The sequence below is a fragment of the Manacus candei genome, unplaced genomic scaffold (genome assembly GCF_025592945.1).
Source record: "Manacus candei isolate 608988 ecotype Guabito, Panama unplaced genomic scaffold, ASM2559294v1 h1tg000056l, whole genome shotgun sequence".
Lineage (NCBI taxonomy): Eukaryota > Metazoa > Chordata > Aves > Passeriformes > Pipridae > Manacus > Manacus candei.
The window spans coordinates 7,429,017-7,450,338 of record NW_026138104.1 but is presented as its reverse complement, the minus strand read 5'-3'; the positions used below and the strand labels follow the sequence as shown (position 1 = coordinate 7,450,338).

The 21,322-nt window shown below is 43.5% G+C and overlaps 1 protein-coding gene across 21 annotated transcripts in view; it reads right to left on the bottom strand.

Moving 5' to 3' along the window:
* Positions 1-3,414: 3,414 nt before the first annotated feature.
* The window catches only part of KIAA1217 (KIAA1217 ortholog), a 356,899-nt gene continuing 338,991 nt past the window's right edge, over positions 3,415-21,322 (bottom strand). For 13 of the 21 annotated variants that reach the window (XM_051802248.1, XM_051802243.1, XM_051802245.1 and 10 more), the window contains 8 exons: positions 19,690-20,185; positions 18,738-18,918; positions 14,686-14,840; positions 13,941-14,087; positions 10,565-10,684; positions 5,796-7,478; positions 5,214-5,336; positions 3,415-4,490 (listed from right to left, as the gene is read on the bottom strand). In XM_051802248.1, the coding sequence (XP_051658208.1) occupies positions 3,996-4,490; positions 5,214-5,336; positions 5,796-7,478; positions 10,565-10,684; positions 13,941-14,087; positions 14,686-14,840; positions 18,738-18,918; positions 19,690-20,185 (3,400 nt within the window). In that variant the 3' untranslated portion in view covers positions 3,415-3,995. Of the gene's footprint in view, positions 5,337-5,795; positions 7,479-10,564; positions 10,685-13,940; positions 14,088-14,685; positions 14,841-18,737; positions 18,919-19,689; positions 20,186-21,322 lie in introns of all 21 variants that reach the window. The other 8 variants (XM_051802261.1, XM_051802263.1, XM_051802259.1 and 5 more) reach the window with 6 other exon arrangements.

Sequence of the window (21,322 nt, the reverse complement as noted above, 5' to 3'; positions counted from 1 at the left end):
CCACAAGGTTGCAGTGCAGGTGAGGTGGGCAGGGACCTCTGGGCATCTCCTAGTCCACCCCCAGCTCAGCCAAGTGCAGCCATGGCAGGTACTCTGGATTGAGGCTGTGGTTGGTTTTTGAATAATTCCAAGGTTGGAGGCTCCACAACCTCCTTGGGCAACCTGTGCCAGCGTTTGGTCACACTTACAGTTAAAAGAGGTGCTGCTTTTATGTTTAAACAGAACTTCTTAACATTGCAATTTGTGTCCATTTTTTGTTTCTCAATTTGTGATCATCAGAAGGATTCAAACTGGCTTGGAAAGTACTTCTGGTCTGAGGACTGCTTGGAGCTCTGTGGCTGCAAGTTGGGACAGGCCTAGGCTGAGATCTGAAGAGGAAATAATGGAAGTATGAACTGTGTTGGTAGCAATAGTGTTTGGATTTTTAAAATGGTTCCTAACAGCAGCTCTTGCTTTAGTGGGGGTGGTTTAGTCTGAACTGCATTTTCTGGGAGCTGGAAGGTTCTGTATGGCTGCTTTTTAGACTTTAAAGGGCTTGTTAAGATCCCCATTAGTATTGCTCACAGGACTGATAATGTGGAATTAAGACATGCCCACAGTTCAGACAGTTTTTTCTTCTTCTGTTGTGCAGCTGCAGAGCTGAAGGAAAATTCTTTGCTGAGCTGCACGTGAGGGTTTCAGGTTCCTCTCTGCTGCATCTGAGGAGAATCCCTCCACTTTGTTCAGGCAGGCTGAAAGAGTTTGAAATGTGGCCTCATCTGCTACAAAAAGCTGTGATCTTGTTTTCAAAGCCAGGTCAATACACCATTCTCATTTACATACTAATCAAGCCATTAATTGTGTCAGCCTGTGGAAATAAGGGTGTTGGCTGACGCCTGGCTGGGAACGGGAATGGCTTAACAGGCCTGCCATCGTTGAAGTGGTGCATGTACCTGTGGCTCCCAGTCATGAGACTGTAAAAATCTGCCTTGACCACCTGCTCTTGAGCCTGTGCGTTTTTAAGCATGATGGAAGAGCTGCCCCTTAGTGGGGATCAGATGGATTTTGACCCTGTACACTTCTAGGCAGAAATGTCCTGCACATCCCTCCTTTTTCTTGCTCTGTGTATGTACCCTCTTCTGCTCTGGCTTCTCACCTGTGTCCTGCCCTGTGCAGGGGCTCTGTGCTGTGTCACTTTGTGCTGCAGTTCCCACAGGAGGAATCAGCTGGCACACAGGGATGGGGCTTACTCTGAAGTTCTGGGCTGGCTCAGACTACAACAGGCAGCAGGAAGGTCCTGCTCACCTTCCAGCTCCTTCCATCTCGAAAAGGAGTGGTGAACTGCCTCACTACTGGTGTGTCAGAGCAGTGAGGCCAAGGGCTGCTCTGCCAGTGCAGAGCCCTGTTGCAGTGGTACCTGCTCCATGGCTCTTGTCCCAAAGTCCAGCTGCAGCCAACTCTACCAAAACTGCTCTTCCTAACTGGTTTGCAGTGGGAAACCTGGCTTTCTCATCACTGGCCAGTGCTGATTTCTTCTTGCTCAAGGTATTTATTTCCAGACTTGATGATTTTTCTAAATACTCTGCCCAGTGTTCAGAAACATTCCTGAACTACAGCCTGTGCACAGCTCTTTCCTGTGAACACCTGGCAACTTCATTGCTGTACAAGCAGGATGGCGAGGGAGCGTCACTGCCTGACTCCCGCTGGTCCCGGCAGCGCTGCCTGTGCTGGGATTATGTGGGTTATGTGCTGGCTGAGCCTGTTGATGTTTCCTGGCGGGTGCTGCACCTCAGCACTGAGCAGGTGCACAAAACATGGAAGATGTGCAGGTAGCAGCGTAGCCGAGGCCTCAAGTGGGTGTTGTGTTCACTCCCTGATGGCAATTTCCACATTCACCCCCCCAAGCAATAATTCCTGTGAGTACAGCACTGCCTTACTGCCCACCAGTGACTGTGCAGGGTCATTGGTTATTTGTACAACCACGGTCTGGGTCTAAATTCATCCCAATGCTGCTGTAGCCCCTCGCCTGAAGAAGCAGCAGTGGGAGCAATGCCAGAGCCACTGGGGACCCTGCCTGCTCATGGGGAATGTCAAACTAACAGTTTAAGAACAAAATCTGCTATGCTCATCATTTAGCTTGAGCTTGCATTTTGGCTGTGTACTGTAAAGGAGGAGTGTGGTATCACGCTGGTGCTCCCTGTGTGTGCTGTGTGTTGTGTGGGGAACCTGGTAACAAGCTACGGCATCAGATGAGGTGAGTTCCCTTCAGAGCAAGGGAGTCGTGTACTCAGCATGTGAGGAAGTAGAAAACAGACCAGGCTCTACTTCTTCCAGACCACTGCTGCTCTGCAGTGGCTGGAAGAGAACTGGCTTCACTCCGGTGGTTCAGTGTGGGCACTCTGAACGTGCCTAACGCTTCACTTTGGCTTTGGAGCCACCCAGCCTGTCCTGGGCTCATCTCAGCCCCACACTGAAGCTCCCGTGCTCTGCAAGCACCAGGGCCTTTGCTGCTATGGCAGCCAAGGGGATGGCACTCGGCATGGTCCTGCTGGAACTAGACCGTGTGTTATGTCTGTGAGGTATAAGCTAATGTTTACATTCTCTAGTTATTTGCCTGCATGGGATGCACCATCAGGAAATGACACTTAAAAGAAACTTCCCTTTTCACAAGGGGTAACAAAGAACACTTAAAAGATGGAAAAGAAGATACCTCAGTCAGTCAAAGGTTTTTCTCTCCTTGCTGGTTTTCTAACTGGGAGTTCCAGCAATGAGCTTTAATTTTAAAATTATTAATTATGGATGGCTTTAATCCAGGGAAAATAAAGTCAGTTTTTCTCCTGATGGCTTAATGCTCTCAGGCAAACACCTTAGCAGCTACTTGAGACCAGCCGAAAATACAAATACAAATATATAAGCATGCAGCCCTTTATTTTTGTAAAGATCTTTGCTTATCATAGTTCTGTATATTACATTATGGTGTTATACAAATAAATTTATTTACAAAATCATGAGCTATGGAAGTTTCTCACTCTTTTCCTATTTAACTGATATCCATCTTTTTCAACCCTTCCCCATATATATTTTTAAGCATGCATAAAAATTAACTTTGGTGTGGTAAAACTACTCTATGTGCCCAGCCACATACAGTATTTCTTTATTTATAGATATTTATAGATATGTACAAAAGTTTGCCAGTATACAGAACAGTACTGAAGTGTACATTTTAAAATCCACAATGCAATGCATTAATGGGCTACCAGGTCTCAGTAAAATAAAACTGAAGGAAAAAGGGTGGATTTAGCTAAGAAAAAAAGTAATCAGCAACTATCTATATGTGTAAAACAATTTATTTTTTCCTTGGCTGGCAAATTCTTAAATATAATCTGAATGGCAGTGCAATAGTTTAAGTTGCCTCATACACACATAAGACCAGTCTTGTTTTGTTTCTTGTGTAGAGGTTTACTGTCCAGCATACTACTTTCAAATGTACATTACAATAGTATCAAAATGTTTTGGCAAAAAGATCTCGAAAGGAACCATGACATTTGTTGACAAAAATAGAAATCTGTAACAAAGCTAAATAACACCAAAATAAAAGAAAAATATTTTAGTTTCAGTTTTACAATTGAATATAATCACACTTTAGTATATCTCTGTTCACTTCTAGACCCCATAATGAAAAATAGCTTTATACAAAACAACTTACTAAATTTTTAACCATACAACTCCCCATGCTCAGTACACCGCTGTGCACGTGCAGTCCAGTTCACTCACACACCTTCACACTTTTTGTAAGAGGTGCTGCCTATAGGAAGAAAATGCTCTTTTATCACTACAACAGCAACAGTTTTCCAAAAAGCTTCACTCTAATCTAGTGTAGTAATTCATATTTAGCACGTGATTAGTATTAAGCCTCCAGCAATATAGTTAAATGGTTACATTCCCTGGTTAAAATATTGGCTGCAGAAAATGAACAAAAAGCCTTGGTGACCTGGCAGGTGTGCCGTGCTTAGCCTTTAGGATGGCTCCTTGACCGTGGATGGGGCGGACTTGCCGGCATTTCCATTCTGTGCCTTGTAGCTGTTGAAACTAGGTGTGTGGATTGTCCTGATGCTCTTCATACCTTGGTTCAGTGAAGGGGGGGAGAGAGAGGAGGGGGGGGAGGCAGAGGAGGAAGGAGGGGGTGGCCGGCCGTTTTGAGTCTGTAGTGAGAAGGAGAGATGGTGACCTTTCCCTGGGTAAGTGGGGCTCTGAAACTTGGAGGAGCCGTTAGAGACAGAGGGGATGAGGGAGGTAGAGTAAGTTATGCGGCCTGACTGAGGACCGAGAAGGTTGGAGGAAGGAATGGAGGTTTTAGTGGGTGGATTAAGAGAGTTAGAGCTGTCACCGCTAGAAGCAGGTGCTGAGCTGCTTTTCCCAGAAGTGGGAGAAAAGGCTGGGATCTTAGAAGCAGGTAGGGTAGGGGAAGTAGCCTTACAGTCCCCACCAGCTTTCTTAGCACTTCCATTAGCCTGCAAATAAAGATGGCAGGAGACAGTTTGTCAGAAAGCCAGTAACATGATAAACCAACAGGACCTGGGAAAACAGCCCTGCAGAGAATCAGAATTAACAGTTCAAGGCCTGAGCTACGTCTTGCAGCCGTGGACTGGACCTGGTAGAAAACCCAAAGTGCCCAACGAAAAGTGCATAGAGAGAGTGAAAGCCAACAGAGCTTTGTGAGAAGGCGTGATCTATGGGTTACAGACCAGTCACTACGAGGGCCATGCTGGGTTATTAACATGTGAATAGACATGTCTGGCTGGAGAGTTAATGTGCACCTACTGCCACCTCTACACCAACAGGTTAGTGTCCAAGGCTTCCTGTAAAGACACTCTGAATAGAAGCATTCCCAGTTCTCTTAAGGAACCACCACATTTACAAAATAGAAAGTAAACATGTAGTTGACATCTTAAAATTACAGCTGAATACCACAGTTATAAAGGAAAAAAAGCCCAAAACAAACAAACAAAACCAAACAAACAAAAGAGAAAAATAAAAAAGCAGCAGGTGTTTTATTGCAGACATGCATGCACAAGCATGGTGAAAAGATCAGTACTGTCATGCCCCCAGGATCCAGGACGTCCAGTTAGACCTCAGGCATCCGATATTTGGTATAATCTCAGTCAGTTACTGGAGTTTAAATAAACAAACAACATGAAATGTCCATCCAAACACCGGGTTTAGGGTAAAACTACCTGTCTGTATTGGCGTGGATCCTGCAGCTTGTGCTGTTTGCCGGATTTCTCCATGCTTCCTTGTCTAGTTTTTGAAGTCATGGGGACTGGCATCCGGCTTGTCTGGGAGGCAGCGCTGGAGCCCTGCGGAAATGAGTGGAGGGGCAGGGAGGGGAGACAAGGAGAAGGTGTGATCAGTACCACGGTGCTCCAAGAGAGGACTGCACACCATGCGCCAAAAAAAAAGCCACAGTACTACATGCAGGGAAAGTTCAGGAGCTTCACACCGCAGGTGTTAATTTCCAGAATCAAATGGAGAAAACTGCTCAGCTACTGATCAGCCTGGATTTCATGTCAGTGACGCTTGTCATTTCACACAGCAGATTATTCGGCCCAGCTCCCCTGCATTTGCCCATCACCAATCAGCAGCAGAGATTAAAAAATCCCCAAAACCATTGGTCTATTAGCTGTTAGACACCTTGTGGGGAGCCCAAACAAGCCACCTGAAAGGAAGCAAACAAATCACAAGACCCTCTTGTTTTAATGGTGATTATTGCAGATTTTAGAAAGCAGCTGGAGGTTTGATTTCTTGGACTAAGGTACCTTACGTGAAGTGGCTGGGATGGACGCAGGGGGCTCTACGCCAGCAAGGTTCTCATCCAGCACTACACGCTCTCGGGATGGGGTCTCTGGTACTATCTGGGCAGAGAAGGGGACAGTGCTTCCCTCAGAGGTGTATGTGTTTTCAGGGATAGGTTTTGGACTCATTTCACTGATGGTGTTTTCCAGCTGCTTTATAGTCTGCTCAAGGCTGTCTAGTGTCCTGTATGTACTCTGTCGAATTTCATCAGTCCTAGATAGGGGCACTGCAGCTCCGGAGGGTCCCTCTTGCTTCCCAGAAGGACTTTTGTCACTCTCCTCAGGCTGAGACCTAGTGATTTCAAATCTCTTTGCTTCCTTGTGCTGCTTCAGGGTCCCATCTTCCTCCTCTTCTTCGTAGACCACAACCTGTAAGGTCTTCTTCCCAGTCTTGGTTCCTGTCCGTATCGCCTGCGTCAGAGCAGCCAGCTGCTTTTTAGGGAATTTAAACTTGAATTTTTTCTTAGAATCCTGCCTGCTTCCAAACTGATCGGCAGAGTCTGAGTTTCCTTCTGTGTTTAGCCCATAGATCTGACGGTATTTGTTCAAATTTGTCTTTGTGCTTTCCTCTTCTGCAGGAGGTCTGCTTTCTGCAGAGTCAGATTGAAGGTCAAACAGGTACGGCTCTTGGAGACTGTGAGCTGCTGAGTGCTCTGCAGTTGCTTTTCTGTCATTAACTACTGGTGACTCTTCCTTCTGGCTCTCAGAGACTTCATGTGCTTCATTGTCTTCCTCCTCCTCTTCCTCTTCTATCTTTTCATCTGTCATCATTTTTTCCAACTCCTCATCACATTCCTCAAAAATTGTAGAAAGCCGCTTATACGCTGACCTGATATCCATTGGTTCATCAAAAATGATGATGACAGGTTTTTTGTCCAGACACACCACTGGCTCTTCGCTGTCTGTGTTCTCTGGGATACCTTTCTCTGATGCCACGTCCTTCCTCGCATCAATGTTCACTGTTTGCACGTCTCCTCCTTTCCGGCTGACTATATCGTGAACTTCTCCACTGGAGAGGACCTGCACAGCTGTTTTGGTAATCATGAAGGCGATGTTTTCTGTGGGTGGGCTATCTTCACTTGGAGAAGTAGCTGGAGAGTCTATCTCTTCAATGCTGTTCAAACTATTACTTCTGGACACTTTGGGTCTTAGCACAACCTGACTGTAGTTCACTGCAGAACCTTCTTGCTCCTGCGAGGCAGGTTGAGGCCCTGTGGCCTCCTGGGTGTGCCTCACGAGAGGGGCAACGCTGCTGACGGGGATGTGCCTGCCTGTGCTCTGCAAGGCTTCACCCTGTGGCAGGCCTTGGTGAGCATCTCTTGAGAGTCTGTAGTTTGGCTTTTGTTTTCCAGTTTCAACAGCTGGAATATGGGATCCTAAAATATCTTGAGCCCCTCTTCGTCTGTCATCCTCTGGCAAACTGACACCAGACAGGTTTGTGCTCTTATTCTGAAGGTTTTTGTTAGAATAGTCTGTACTGTCTACAAACAAACCCTTGCTAAATGTAGGATTGTCATTCATTGAAAAGCCAATTTTACTGTCAGCTGTACTGGATGAATCAGAACCCAATTCTTCTTCAGTTTTCCCTTCCCTCTTCTCTTTAGGATGATCACTATCTGTGGGAGATCCTGTTGTAGCCCCATACACCTAAGGGGGAAAGTCGGATTACTTAGTTATTCAGGGCTTTTACCTTTACAGGACTTTTTTTTTTTTCCCCAAAATTAATCTCAGAGGAAGCGCAGACCTCGTGAACTCACCACTCCATTTACAGCTGCAGAGACACGTCTGAAGTTGTCATCTGATTTGTGTCTCTCATCGGGGCAAAATTCCAAATTCTGGCGGAACAGTGCACGATGTTCCTGCTTTGTGCTATGCATGTGGTCAGGATGGGATGTTACTCTGTTTTAACAAGGCCTCCAGAATATGCAAAAGCACACTAATTACCTTATTTCCAACTCAGTGCTACCTCGACATGTTCAGCTTACAGCTAAAAGAAATCCCAGGTTTTTACAAGATTCAGGTTGAAAAGATTCACAGTATCCGATTACGTTCTGCTGGGACACATCAAAGAAAGCCTGACGTGGAAGGGCTGACAGCAGAGGGCTATGGCTTGCTCGCTCTCCAGAGAGCCAAACGCGAGAGTCTGGCTCACCTTGAAAGAAAGTTTTATACCGGTAAAAGCTGATTTTCAAGTTACATTTTGCTGCTTCTAATGTTGCTCACACCTGAGCAGCGCTGCTCCGTCACAGTTAATATCATCACAGGCTGAGCAAATTCCTTGCTGCAGCTTAAAGGTATTCCTTCAAAATTATCAGTGGCACCCTGCAGTGCCTGTGGAAGTGCAGAATGAAACATTGAACTATATTCGTTTATACCAGAACTCCAAACACCACACAAAGAGGCCATCCACTGGCTCAAAAGTAGTATATTCCCAGCAAAGCAAATTTAAGGGGACATTTTTCTTTATTTTCAAGTGAGGACCCCTGAAGATGCTGTTTCATAACACCAAGCTTTTCTCTGGGGCTTGGTTTAAGTGCTAGTGACAGCTTAGGATAAACACCAATCATCAGGGTGAGGGAATGACCTGAGGAGAGACACCATACCTATGAAAGAGCACGAGAGAAATCTACAGTCAAAAGACAACTCACCAGCAATGAAATTAACTTGGCCTCAAGTGCCTGAAGACAGTGAACCAAAAGCGATACTGCTGACATTGCTTGACACTAGAAGCTGACTCCTAACACACCAGAAGACAGATTACACTTATATAAGCATCAAGATGTGCAGAACTGCCAGGAGCATTGCTCTCCCAACTGAGACGAATGAGTGATGGTACAGAAATCACCAGGTTGGCTATTGCATGCACTCCCCGTGCATTCTGAGGGTCACCAGGCGTAGTTGCTACACCTCGTGATATTTTCTTATATACTGTCTGAGGATTTTACACAGAAAAACTTTACACACAATCAAAACACAGCAGTGAGAAAGTCAGCAACAGACCAGAATCACAGTTCACCTCTACAAAGGTTTGTTGCAGTAACAAGGCTGAACAGCTGCTCCATGGATACCCTGACATCCCTCATATTTCTAAATAAGGAGGAGCTGCCATGCAAACCAGCACAGGCAGCGGTTCATCAATGGGCAGGCTGACACTGTCTGCACTTCGTGCTGAGAGCCTGCATTGGAACAAAACACCAGGGTGTGATCCCCAGCTTGCTAAGTGGTGCCTCCCAGTCCCATTACATGCCAGACCCTCCTAGAATTAGGCCAAGTCACTTAATGGCACTTGTTGCCTATGGATATGCTGACTGTATCTTTTTTAGCAAGTTCCAAGCCTCAGTGCAACATCTTGTGGTGTCACTGTACAATATATCTCATTTTAGGAACTGCTGCCTTTCTACTACAAAAATAAAACTGCAACTAAGTTCATTTCCTCTATGAGTTTATCATGACCATAATGCTCCATATTTAAAGTCAATAAACACTCTGTTATGTCAGATTACAAAAACAGATCTCATTAGCCTTAATTTCCTGGACTCTGTGTTATTCAAATAAACAGCAGCTTATGGCAACTACTTGGCAGCACCTTTCAAAGAAATGTTTGTGTTACAGGATATGCAGTGTCCTGAGTGGTTACCCAGAATTTCATGTAACAATATGATCTTTTCATTCACTCTCCAGTAGTAATGAGGATGAATTCACACCTTTTTTTTAATCTGTAATGCTGTCATACACTCCACAACAAAGCAATTTTTCCCTCATACCCATGGACCTAATTTACCCTCCCCCAGCCAGGTGCTGCAGCTTTAGACCAGAACTGCTGTTTGGGCAGCCCCAAGCCAAGTCCTTGAGCGCAATGCCCTGACCTTACACACAAAATGCACGACAAAGTTGAAATGCTGTGCTGAAGAGCTGTGTGTCCTTCTCCTCTGTACCCCTCATCACTGCAAACTGACATTTGGCTGACAAGTTGTCATGCCTGCATGACCCCCTAAACCCAGCAGTGACGCAACTTTCACGTAAAAAGCAAGGGCAGAAATATTTGTCCTTTTCTTATCCTGCTCATATGCTGCCCACTAAGACCAATCAACTCAATTGCCAACTCCAGTGCAGACCCAGCTGTGAAATTCACCCCAGCTTGGCTACAGCCCCAGATACGTGGAACCTCCGAGTCCCACAACTGAAGAGTGAATTTTGGGCATTAACTTTTAGCATAAGGGCAAATTTTGCTTATCCACCTTGACTCTTGTCAACCAATAAACTGAATGGAATTCCTGGATATCTAATAACTATTCCTGGGACCAACAAATGAAATAAAATACACGAGAAGTTCTCTAAATTGGTTCTAGAGACTGAGAGGAACCATTTATTCCCCTCTAGGAGAATCAAGCTTAGGAGAGATGCTTCACCATCCACTGCCAGAGCAGTACAGGATGGATGTTCTAAGAAGAACATCTCTTTGGCAGAAACTGACGGATCCTCTTTTAATTTTGATTTTACAGAATCATAAAACTTCATGCAACCACTGTATAATTGCTGATGAGACACATAATGTAGTTTATTGTAATGTTCCATGTGAGAGTTTCTGAACCATACTGAGATAAAAGGAAGGAAACCACTGGGCAGTGGTGGGTGGGTGTTAAAAAGAACAGGACGTGAGATATAAGATTAGTTTTGAAGGAAAGAAGGTTATGCCAAGACCGGGTGGCATGTTTACAATTGCCACTTGTTACCTTCTTTTCCTTGTGATGCATTAAAGTCCCAGGCCTTATGTCTTTAACATGTGTATCATTTCTGGACTGTTCAGCATGACTGTTTGAGTTTACATCCATAAAAGAGCACTTCTGGAAAGCCTAGGAAATAAATACTGCAGGTTATCAGGAGACCAAGAATTTTTACACAGAAACGTCTGGAGATGACTGACTACAAAGAGAGCATTTTTTTTTTACAGTCACAGGTCAACAGTGTTATCTACAAGCTTGTGAGATAATAGATATTTTAGACTATCAGCCTAAGAGAACCAGGGCAAGACTGCACTCTAACATCATGCTGACCTCAGTGCTCCCTGTAAGGAGGATGAGCTTGATTTCTGATTTTGCAGAGGGGGAGATGAAGGCACACCAAGGTGTTACAGACTATCCAAATTTAAGTAGGAGGCCCATGACAAACTTTGGCTTGTGACAGTACCTACTTCCTAGTGGCTGGTAGTCATGCAAGACTTACCTAACTCCACTTCTCCCCACACAAACCATTATTAAAACTTTAGCCAAGGAGATGTGTCTTTACCACAGTCATCATTAATGCACCAGACAGTGACAGTCCCAAACATATGGACATTGTGGACCACTGGCCTTCCACCATGTGTACCCCAAGGCATGGCCTGGACTTTTTATCCCTTTATTTCGCTATCCTCCCTCCATTTCCTTTGAGTTTCTCTATGCAATTGGCTCCTAGATCTGGAGGAGCAAAACTATCACTGCCACTATCACTGTGCAGTGCTGGCTGCAAATGTGCATCCCTGGAATTTCTGCAGGCCTCTACTGGCACAGCACACCTTCAAGTGAGATGTACAGGCAGGACATCTCTGCCAGCCAAAGCAAAGAGGGAGAAGTGCTTACAGGAGTCAGACACACCATGATGTGCATAAAGATTTTATTTTTATACCATGTATTAGGGAAATTATTTAATTCCTGGTAACTCATGAAATGAAGAGCCCTGATTACAATTAGAATCAGGCCTGTTCTTTAAAGACTGTAATCCCAATACATATTGCATGTTTATGCAAATCAGAAAAGAAAGAATAATTAAAAAAATACGGTGAAAAAATAAGGATGTAGAGTTTCTTCTGTTTTTTTCACCACATCCCATTTGTGTTTATAGACCAGAGTACCTAAGATGACATGAAACTAATAGAAAAAATAGTGTTGCTCCTCATAATACAGGATATGCACTTTTCCCCACAAATAGTTTACCTATTTGTGAGACCAGTGCTGTAGGTTTGAGTCAGGCATCCTCAAAGTCCTTCAGGTTTCAAGTGACAAAGAAGCCACTATTTCCCTTTGGTAATCTGTTAATTTATCTACTTTGCTCTGAAATATCTGTAACAATCTCCAAACACATTTTGTGCTACAGCAGCTGCTTATTATTATGTCTTTTTCTGCTACATTAAAAATCTTCACATTGTACTCTTCTAAACCTTCATATTCTTAACAGTCTTTTCAAATGAGGGACACATGGATACTTAGCTATGGGTGCAGCAGCCCAGTGTTGATCTCGCTGATCCTGTACACACAGATGAAAATACTCTCTGTTCTCACATCTACATCTAAAGCAGACACAATTTTGTAGCAACAGCACTGACCTGGGAGCTCCTGTCAACTTGTTACTGCAAATCCTGGGTTTTTTTCAAGACATTGTCCAGGCAGTTGTGGCCTGGACTATATGTTGTTGTTCTTCATGCGGACTTTATAGTCCACATGACCATTAAGTGATTGCTATCATAATTTTAAATGTATTTCTAGGCTCTTGATGAAAGTACAGAGTGACACTGGGCCTGGAGCTGATCCCTACAGGACTTGCCTATAAACACCTGCACCAAGGGCAGCGCTTTCAACCCCAGTCAACTCAACTGTCCTATGATAGGGTTTTTCTGGTATACTCTGAGGTATGATATTTTTATCAGAATGTTGTATCATGTTTGATCAAAAATGTGTATAGGTATACAATTCAGTTTAAGCAGTTAAACCTGTTACCTGATCAAAGAGTGTTGTTTGCTTTGACAGATCTGTGCTCCACTGCATTGTATGTGCATAACTGTTTATATCTGTCCTTTAGCTCTTCACTGATTGAATCTCATACATAATTTTCCATTTTTTCTACCTATGACTGATATCAAAATAATGAGCCTGTAGCTTCTAGATCAAGAAATTTGCCCTTTCTAAAACATGGCACTCTGTTAACCTTCTAAAATATACCTGGTATTTGGTATCACTTTAAAATGAGTATTTCTAGTCCCCAAAACTATCATTTAAACACACATCCCCCTGCTGAGCAACCATGCCTATTTCTCCTCCTTGGCTCCTCTCAGCCCCCCTTTCCAGACCTTGACCTCCACTTCACTGTCACCAGTTGCAAGGCAGACAGGCTGCTTTCCCAGAGACAGGAGATGATGTGACAGTTTCCCTGTCCCCAGCTCTCCTGTCATGCTGGTCATTAGCAGCTGGTCCCTGCAAAGCAGCTGTCTGAAGCACTGGTGGGTGAGAACAGAGTAAAGGGACAGGGTGCACCCATCAGACATAACAGTTACTGCTTAATGCCCATGTCCCCTGTGCTGCAAGTGCTCCCTGGGCAGCACCAAACCCACCTTTTGGCAGGTGGACAGCAGGAATCATCTCATGCCGTGACAGTGCTCTGAAACACACTGTCAGAAATTATAGCCAGTTAAGCTGACCCACATCTCCTTTCCTCGTGTGGGCATGGAAGAGGACAGCAGGTGCCTATGGGAAGCTGGAGCTCACTGATGGCAGCTGGAATAGTTGGCTTTTACAGCAGCATGGCCATCACTGAAGTAAATTGGCCTATGTGATGTTAAGTAAAGGACCAGCAAAAGATCACTACTTCTATGCCACTAGCAGAGTAATGTACCAGTTACACAACGGGGAACAGGCAATGTCTCAGTGCTCAAACACTCCAGGAAACTTCGAACCATAGCACAGAAAAAGTGAGCACAGCCCACCAGAAGCAGAGCCCACATTCTCTGTTCCCACTGAAGTTAACAAAGCTCTCAGCACTTTGCCATTCTGGTACTAGGTGAGCAATACTAGGCCAGGGACAACGACACCAAATGCACACCAATATTTTACTTGTCCCATCTACCTTTGCAGGCTTCTCCAGTGGCAGTTAGTACATTCTTGATCACTCTCTCAGCTTCAGACCTCTTGAACAAAATTTGGGTGGTGCTTCCAAAAAATGTACCACTCAGTGCAACAATGTGGGACTGGGTGAGACTGGCAGACCTACTTTCCTTCATGTTCTGAGCTAGAAATTGTGCTGAGGCCCTAGAAATTATACCAGGCACAGGTGTCTTCATGTGCAACCCAAAAGGCATACCTGTAATTCAGCCATTATTTTATCTCCTTCCTCTTCCTCTTCATCTTTTGCAGCTGATGCTATAGCATGTCCTGTGCTCCGAGACAATGCCTGATCCTCTTTAGGGGCTTTGGACTGTGCTATTTGCCCAGCATCCTCACTGCATTCCTACAAGTGGATAAGAAAGCACAGACAGATGATATAGTTGAGCCCTCCTGATGCAAAGCAAACACTGAAAATTCAACACTACTGCAACTCCCCTATTGCAACGTCCTTCCTGCTACTTCATCAGTTCAAAAGCAACCAGTATTGCTGATGATGTTGCATGTTCACAGATTAAAAAGCTTCCTAACTTGGACTTCCCTCCATTTCCTTCAGAGAACAGAACAGATGGGGAAAAGAAGCCCAAAGAAACTAATTTGCAACATTTCTGTAACAACACTGAAATCTGAGCTGATCGTCCCCATCTGTCTAAAGTATGCTTTTTTTTTTTTATTTTTAATCTTCTTACTGCTCTAAAGGAAAACAGCCTGTAACTTGCCTTCTACATTGCTAGGAAATATGAGCAGCAAGACTCCTGTAAACAGAACTGGTCAAATCCAACTTGTTCATTTGGCCTAAGAGAAGTGTATCCTGGTAAGCAGTCTCAGTAGCTCTCCAGGACATAGCTCTGTCTCAACATTATTTCATAGGCCCAAGCCTGTGGCCTGTGCCTCTGCCAACCACTCATCAACAGTCTGACTGCCTAGAGTATGAATCATCAAACCTTGACAGCAGCAGCCTCCTTTCTGGCTGTATAGACAACATCTCCCGATCTCGTCGTGGTTAGTCCTGACCCTGGCAGGTAACTGCGCCGTGGAGGTGGAGGAGGTGGAGACTTGGTCAGCTTGTCATTATCCTGTTCTCCATCAGGAAGTTCTTCTGCAGGTAAACAGAGCAGCACAAAGTAAGCATAGGTGAAGGAGAGGAAAACAGTATTTGCATATCTGCCTCAACTGGAAAGGCATTTATTTTCACTTTATTTACTACTATTCCAGGAATGCACAGTTTTGCCCTTGAATTACCATATAAGAGCCCTATATACATTTTTCTTACCCAAGAAGATTCAAATAACACACACAAAGGCTGAGCAGAACCAGCCCTTCCTATCTGAGGAGAGTCTTCCAAGAGAAGACCAGTTTCTGAAACTGGCATTCCCCCTGACTATGCTTCCCCACCAGCTGCCACTTCCTCCTCCCCACTGTCTCTGGACAGCACTTTTTTCAGAAGCAGCATTACCCTGCTTGTGACCTGCCCCTATATGTTCCTGCTCACAGGCATAATACATGGCAAAAGCCACCATTTTCACACTGCCATTTACAACGTTCATTTACAAGAGCAAAAGAATGACCTTTCTGCAGCTACTCAGTGTTATATAAACAGCTGGAATAAATACAATCCAGAAAGATAAAACCTCCTGCTTTTGGGATTACCCAGCTGTTTAGGGCTAAGTGTTCCCTCTGGGCAAGTAATTGCCCAACTGCACACTCCTGGGGCTGTGTCAGGCTCCTCCAATGCTCCAGCTGGCCACTGGGGCTGGACAGAGCCCTTGTCTGACCCAGCCTCATCTTTGTTCCCTTCTTAGCTCAAATGTTCTTTGAAGTTGTTTAAGCTTAATGAAATGTTCTGTTGTATTATATCCCTCCCTGGTTATCTGGCACTCACTTGCAGGATTGCAGGAATTTCCAGATGCACTTTACATTTGACCACTTCCTTGGTCAATACACACCACTTAGTTTTTAATTACATCAGATGTAGTCCTACCAGTCCAAAGTAAGATCTACTGCTGTAAAAGATGCTGTTTAGCAGACTATGATGTAGGACCTTTGCAAATCCTTGGGCTCCTTTTAACAGGCACGACCCATAACTCTCAAACTGGTAGTGGCTCTGACTGCAAGAATGTCCAAGTTTTTCTCCCACTTAATGAGAGTAAGACTGGATGAGAGACATGGAAGACACAAAGAGAGCATGATTCCTACCATCATGCACATCTCTGAGACACTCATCCATCTCCATCTTCAAAATGAGAGATAAAAAGGAGGAATACAGGCAAAAGAAATTGTCAGTGAGTGTGGCACGTGCACAGGTTATCGAGGCTAATTCCCTTCACATCCCTTACCTGGAGTCATTAAGGAGAGGTGGTGATGGGATTTGCTCACAGTCAGTACAGTGACACTGGGCAAGACGTAAAATAGAAATCCACCTTTGAAGCTTTATTTACTAAAAAATTATGTTTCTCCAATATAAATGGGAAGGAAAAAAACTTGGGAGGAAAAAAATTGAGTGAAAGACCTTATTCTGAAACTTTCCCCCTGTCCCATGGCTGAATTCTGGCATATTTAAAGAGGGAGGAGTAACTGAATAAGTAACTGAATAAGTTCAACTCACTGAGCCTGAGACTGCCCATGAACAAACCCTACCCTTTATGGAACCCTATCTTTGATGCCAAAGGGCTCAGCACTTCTGTGAACAAAATGGGAGTTGTTTGTTGCCAGCTGTTTCACTAAACTGCAGCGTTCTTCAACAGGCACAGATAGACTGGAATTAATTTCTTCCACCATACAGACTTCTACTTGTACCAAAATAAATCCAAAAAATTTCAAAATAATAATGCCTGCCTTGAGACAGTCAGATAAACTACCTTTAATGAAAAAGTGCTACTGATCACTCAGCACTTGCAAAAATCAGGGCATTCTCATATATGAAGGCACAAAGAGAGATGAAGGAGCCCAATTTCTAATGTACATGCTAGAAATATTCCCCAAATTTTTCACTGAACAATGTTGATACAAAGATGTGTTAGAGTTAAGACACTAAAGAAACATTTACAGTCCTCTGAAAGACTGTGCAAAGTGTGTAATTTTACTTTGCTTTGTGCTTTGCAGAGCAAAAAAAAGGTTTTCTTCACTGGGAGAGGTTCTGTGTGGAGAATGGCTGAGACAACATAATCTGGCAACATGATCTATCTGGGTTCTGCAGTTGAGCTAAAGGAGGGCTCTGCTAATTTATGGCCAAAATTTCTTATGTATTATATTGGTAAATAGGTGGTCTGTCTTTTCTTACAGTGCTCAGTTTTCTAATCTACAGCAGACTGACATTGAAACTGATATTGAACTTTTCATCCTGAATCACAGAAGAGCTGAGTGGTATGTGAGATATTTAATCAGATATTAAGGAAAAGTTTTGCTGTTCCTGTATTCATGTTACTATTACAGGATTCATTATGCACAACAGAAGGCAAATGTCTCAATCTCATCAAATTTCTTCTTAAATCTGCTGGCTGCACACTGTGCAAAACTGTATTCTAGAAGTGGATTAGTTAACTCTGCAAGTTACAAAACTTCTCAGTTACTGTGCCTTGCACTTTTTAAGATGTCACAGCTCACTGCACTCATATGGTACTTTTTTTGCACTTTTTCTATTTATGCCACACATTATACAAGCTAACTGTGTTGATAGCCAGTAACCTCACTGAATGGTGCCAGGATTCTAAAATTATTTTGGGAGGTTCAACAGAATTTATTTTAAACATGTATGTTGTGAAACATCCAAAAAGCCACAACTTGGCAGTGTCAAGGGTGCACCCAGAACAAAATGCTGGATCTGAAAACACTCCTCCCAAATTCTACATGAATTTGTCCACACAAACCCCAGGGCATTGTTTTTCAGCTATTTACAAGGTTGGCATGCCAACACCTTGAGTGCAGCATGCAGCTCTGACCTCCACAGCTCCAGAAGGACATAGTGGAGTTAGAGAAGGGCAACAGAATCCAGCCTGGGGAGGGAGCAGTTGGCCTGGACGGAGGGACCAGAAAAGCTGCAAGTTTGCACTCTGAAGTCTGTGGCGCAGGCTGGGAGCTCCAGGATACGATAAAGGTTTATCCACTGCCTCCATGATTTCATGATTTTATAAAGGGAATGCAGAGCTGTTTTTTTGCCAAATTGCAAAATATCAGAACTATGGGGAGCTTGGTGAAACCGGTACATGATCAATTTAAAACAGATGAAGGAAAGCTCCTTCACAAGACAGAGCTTGCTGCCACAGCTGCGGGGATGCAAATTGTATAAGCAGGTACAGAGGAATTACTGTGTCAAAGTTTCATAATGGATATGAAAAGGAGGAAATATTCCCTCTAAAATCAGCTGCTGGGTTACTGGGAGACTACTAGCAGACTGCAGAAAGCAGCTCCCCCCAGACAGTATCTCCCATTGCCTCTGTCAGAGACAGATGTAGTAGTAGAGCTAGATGTAGTATTGCTTAAGTAGCTGGATAAGAATTTCACAGCTGATTCATGTTTGGCTAATGGGATAAATCCAGCGTTTGTCTAAGGCATCTTCTTTGCTCCTTGAATTGTGAAGAAATTCAGACATGGATTTGTATGTTAAACTGTGAAAGAAATAGGACTGGAAGGACATCCCATCACCTTGGCTACCACAGAGTAGCTCTACTTATTCTTGATCAATCCTAGTCTAAGCCATTCTCTCCAATCACAGGGACCTTGCATCCTCCTCATTGCCTCATGCAGTCCTTTTTGTTATGAGTTTTTTTTCCTAAAACCTAATCTGGATCTTCCTGCTTGCAATTGCCAGTTTTTACTGCTGTTCTACCTACACATAGCAAATTATTGTTGCTTTTAAAAGCAGATTTTTGTGTATTCAGAGATTGCTTTGTCCTTCCCCAAGATCACAAAAATCTGTAAATTGAAACCATTCTAGAAAAATAACCTCTCTTTTCCAGATATGCAATTCTTTAGTGCCATTTACTCTAGAAAACCTTACCTGAGACTTCTAGCTTTTCTGCTGCATCCCCTTTAGGCAGGGCTGCTGGCTGAGGAGGCATCTCCAGATTAGGAATTGACTTCATTATATTGGCCTGGGCCTCTTCTAAGAGCTTTTCAAATTCCTTTCCATTATAGTGATCAAGGTTTTGTCTTTTTTCTTCCCACTTCTTTTCAGCTTTCTAAACAAAACCAGTAAAGCATCTGTTTATTTCTCTGACTTCCATTTTGATCACTTATTTAAAAATAAAAACCATTTGTAAACATTACAGGTCAATATGGATAGATTCTTTCTGTTCTAGTCAGCAACTAGAGGAAATACATTAACACTAACTGCACACTGGTTCTGACATCCATTGTGCTAGATATGGCACAAACACACAGTGGCCACTGCTCACTAAAGGAACAGAGGCCTTACACTGGTGATTAAAGTGCATGTCTGCAGTAAGACACAACAGTTCACCTGTGGGTTTTCTCAATATCTCTGTGTGAAACCATTGGAACTTCACACTCTTTCACTTTTACTTCTCCATAATACGGAATATGGAGATTTAAAAAGTGAATGAAATCCACGGATGCAAGTGTTGCCAGAGAATTATATGCTATTGCTCAAAATTAAGGTATTCTAAAATAGAAATCTAATTATTCTTTTCTAAATAGAGGCAATTTAAAAAACAGCGTTACTCATTTTGGTTACATGTAATTTTCCTGTTGCATTTAAAATCACAGAATCTTAGAATAGTTTGGGTTGTAAGGGACCTTTACAAGTCTTCTAGTCCCTCTGCAATGAGCAGGGACAAAATCAGAGGGTATCTTCAGAAGTACAGTGTAGTTAGGGCTTAGGCACATAAATCCCCAGAATGCATTTGAAAAATCCCACCTGCAGCCTCAAGAGCGAGATAGGGAACTCAGACCCAAAGAGAGGACAACCGGTTGAGTAGAATACACCGTACCTCAATTGATACAGCTCGGTTTCTGGTACTTGCACTGTGAATTTCCTCAATGAAAAGACTTTGCATGGTGGTGCCATTGACAGAGACCTGTGGTGCTGGTGTGGCTTGTGTGGGCTGGGATCCTGTGGTGGGCTCTTGCAGGGGGGCTGGCGGGGTGGCTGAGAGGTGACCTGGCACACCTTCGCTGTGAGTGCCTGCAGTGGGTGAGCCCTGGGCATGGTTGACAAGGGCTGATGAGTGCTGAGACTGATGGATGACAACTGGCGAGCTCTGCACGTGATGGACAGTCATTGTTGAGAAGGGGATGACTTCTGACTTGACTGATGACACCTGGGACTCTGATGTGACTGCTGGGAGATTTTGCTGTGCGTGTCCCTGGGCAGGCTTGTGCTCCTCCTGGTTTTTCAGAGTGTCAGCTGCAGTGGACTTTTCCATAGCTGAGGATTGCACGGCTTGGGATGGATCCACACCCCTCAGCAGTCCTTCTGTAACATGTCTGCCCAGCCAAATTGAACACAACAGCGTGGCACACGGTTAACATACAGGTGAGTCGTGAACAGTACATAACAATAAACTCTTGCAAGGAAAACGCACCTATATCAAAATGACCAAACTGGTGGGTTTTCTTCCTGATGCTCTCAGTCACATGATTTTACAGTTTTCTCTCAGAGTCAGGGGCTCAGAATTTTGAAGAGTCCAGTCTTAATTTGGATAGTTCTGCCTTTTAAAATGTTTACAAACCTTTACTGTTGTACTGGTACTTTTTGACCAAACCATGAGTTACAGTGGGTTGATTTTTAGAATAGAAAATAGAGAATAAAGAATAGAAATCAGTTGACTTAAATGTTGTATACTGTATCTAGCTAAATGAGATGTTCCTGTACTATTGGCACAGAAAGGTGAAGTTACACATAATGTGAGCTAGTAGTCTGGCACATTGCCAAAACAGAGCCTTCAAATGAAGGTTCTGTATCAAATGATACTCCAAAAAGGTCTTGTCTGTCAAGAGTGTGGGGTAGGATGAGCTGAGGATGTAAAGAGGCAACTATTTCTGGCATCTAGCTGTGAAATGAGTGAGCTTCTGAGTGTAGAGAGCCATCAAATGCCATCAGTTTTTCCATTACTGAAACAGACTTTATGAAGCTTAGTATGTGATTTTGCTACAAAAAATGACTTTCGGTAAAACCTTGGCATGCATAACTTATTGTTCTATTTTTCTTTCCAAGCAGGACAAGACAGGAAATAACTGTAGTAATTTTTAATAAAAGGAAACTAATGTGAAAGGATATAGGTGTTTATCTGCATGGAAAAAATAAGTAATGGCTCTTAGAAGACCTGTTACATAACCCATTTGATCCATCTGCCAGTACTGGCAAATCCATTTTACATATGCTCCAGGATACATGGAAATGATGACAACCCTACATTCCTTAGAATAACGGTAGTGACAATAGTCTTAGGATTTACATTTTCTTGCAACTGATGTAAAATTGAGACCACCACCACCAACAGTTTTGAGTAGGAACTAAATTCAATGCCTACTGAGTCATATAAATCAGCAGTCATTTACTGCTCATATATTGTGACAAACACAGCTAAACACTGGCACTTAGTGGACATAAGTTTTATCTAA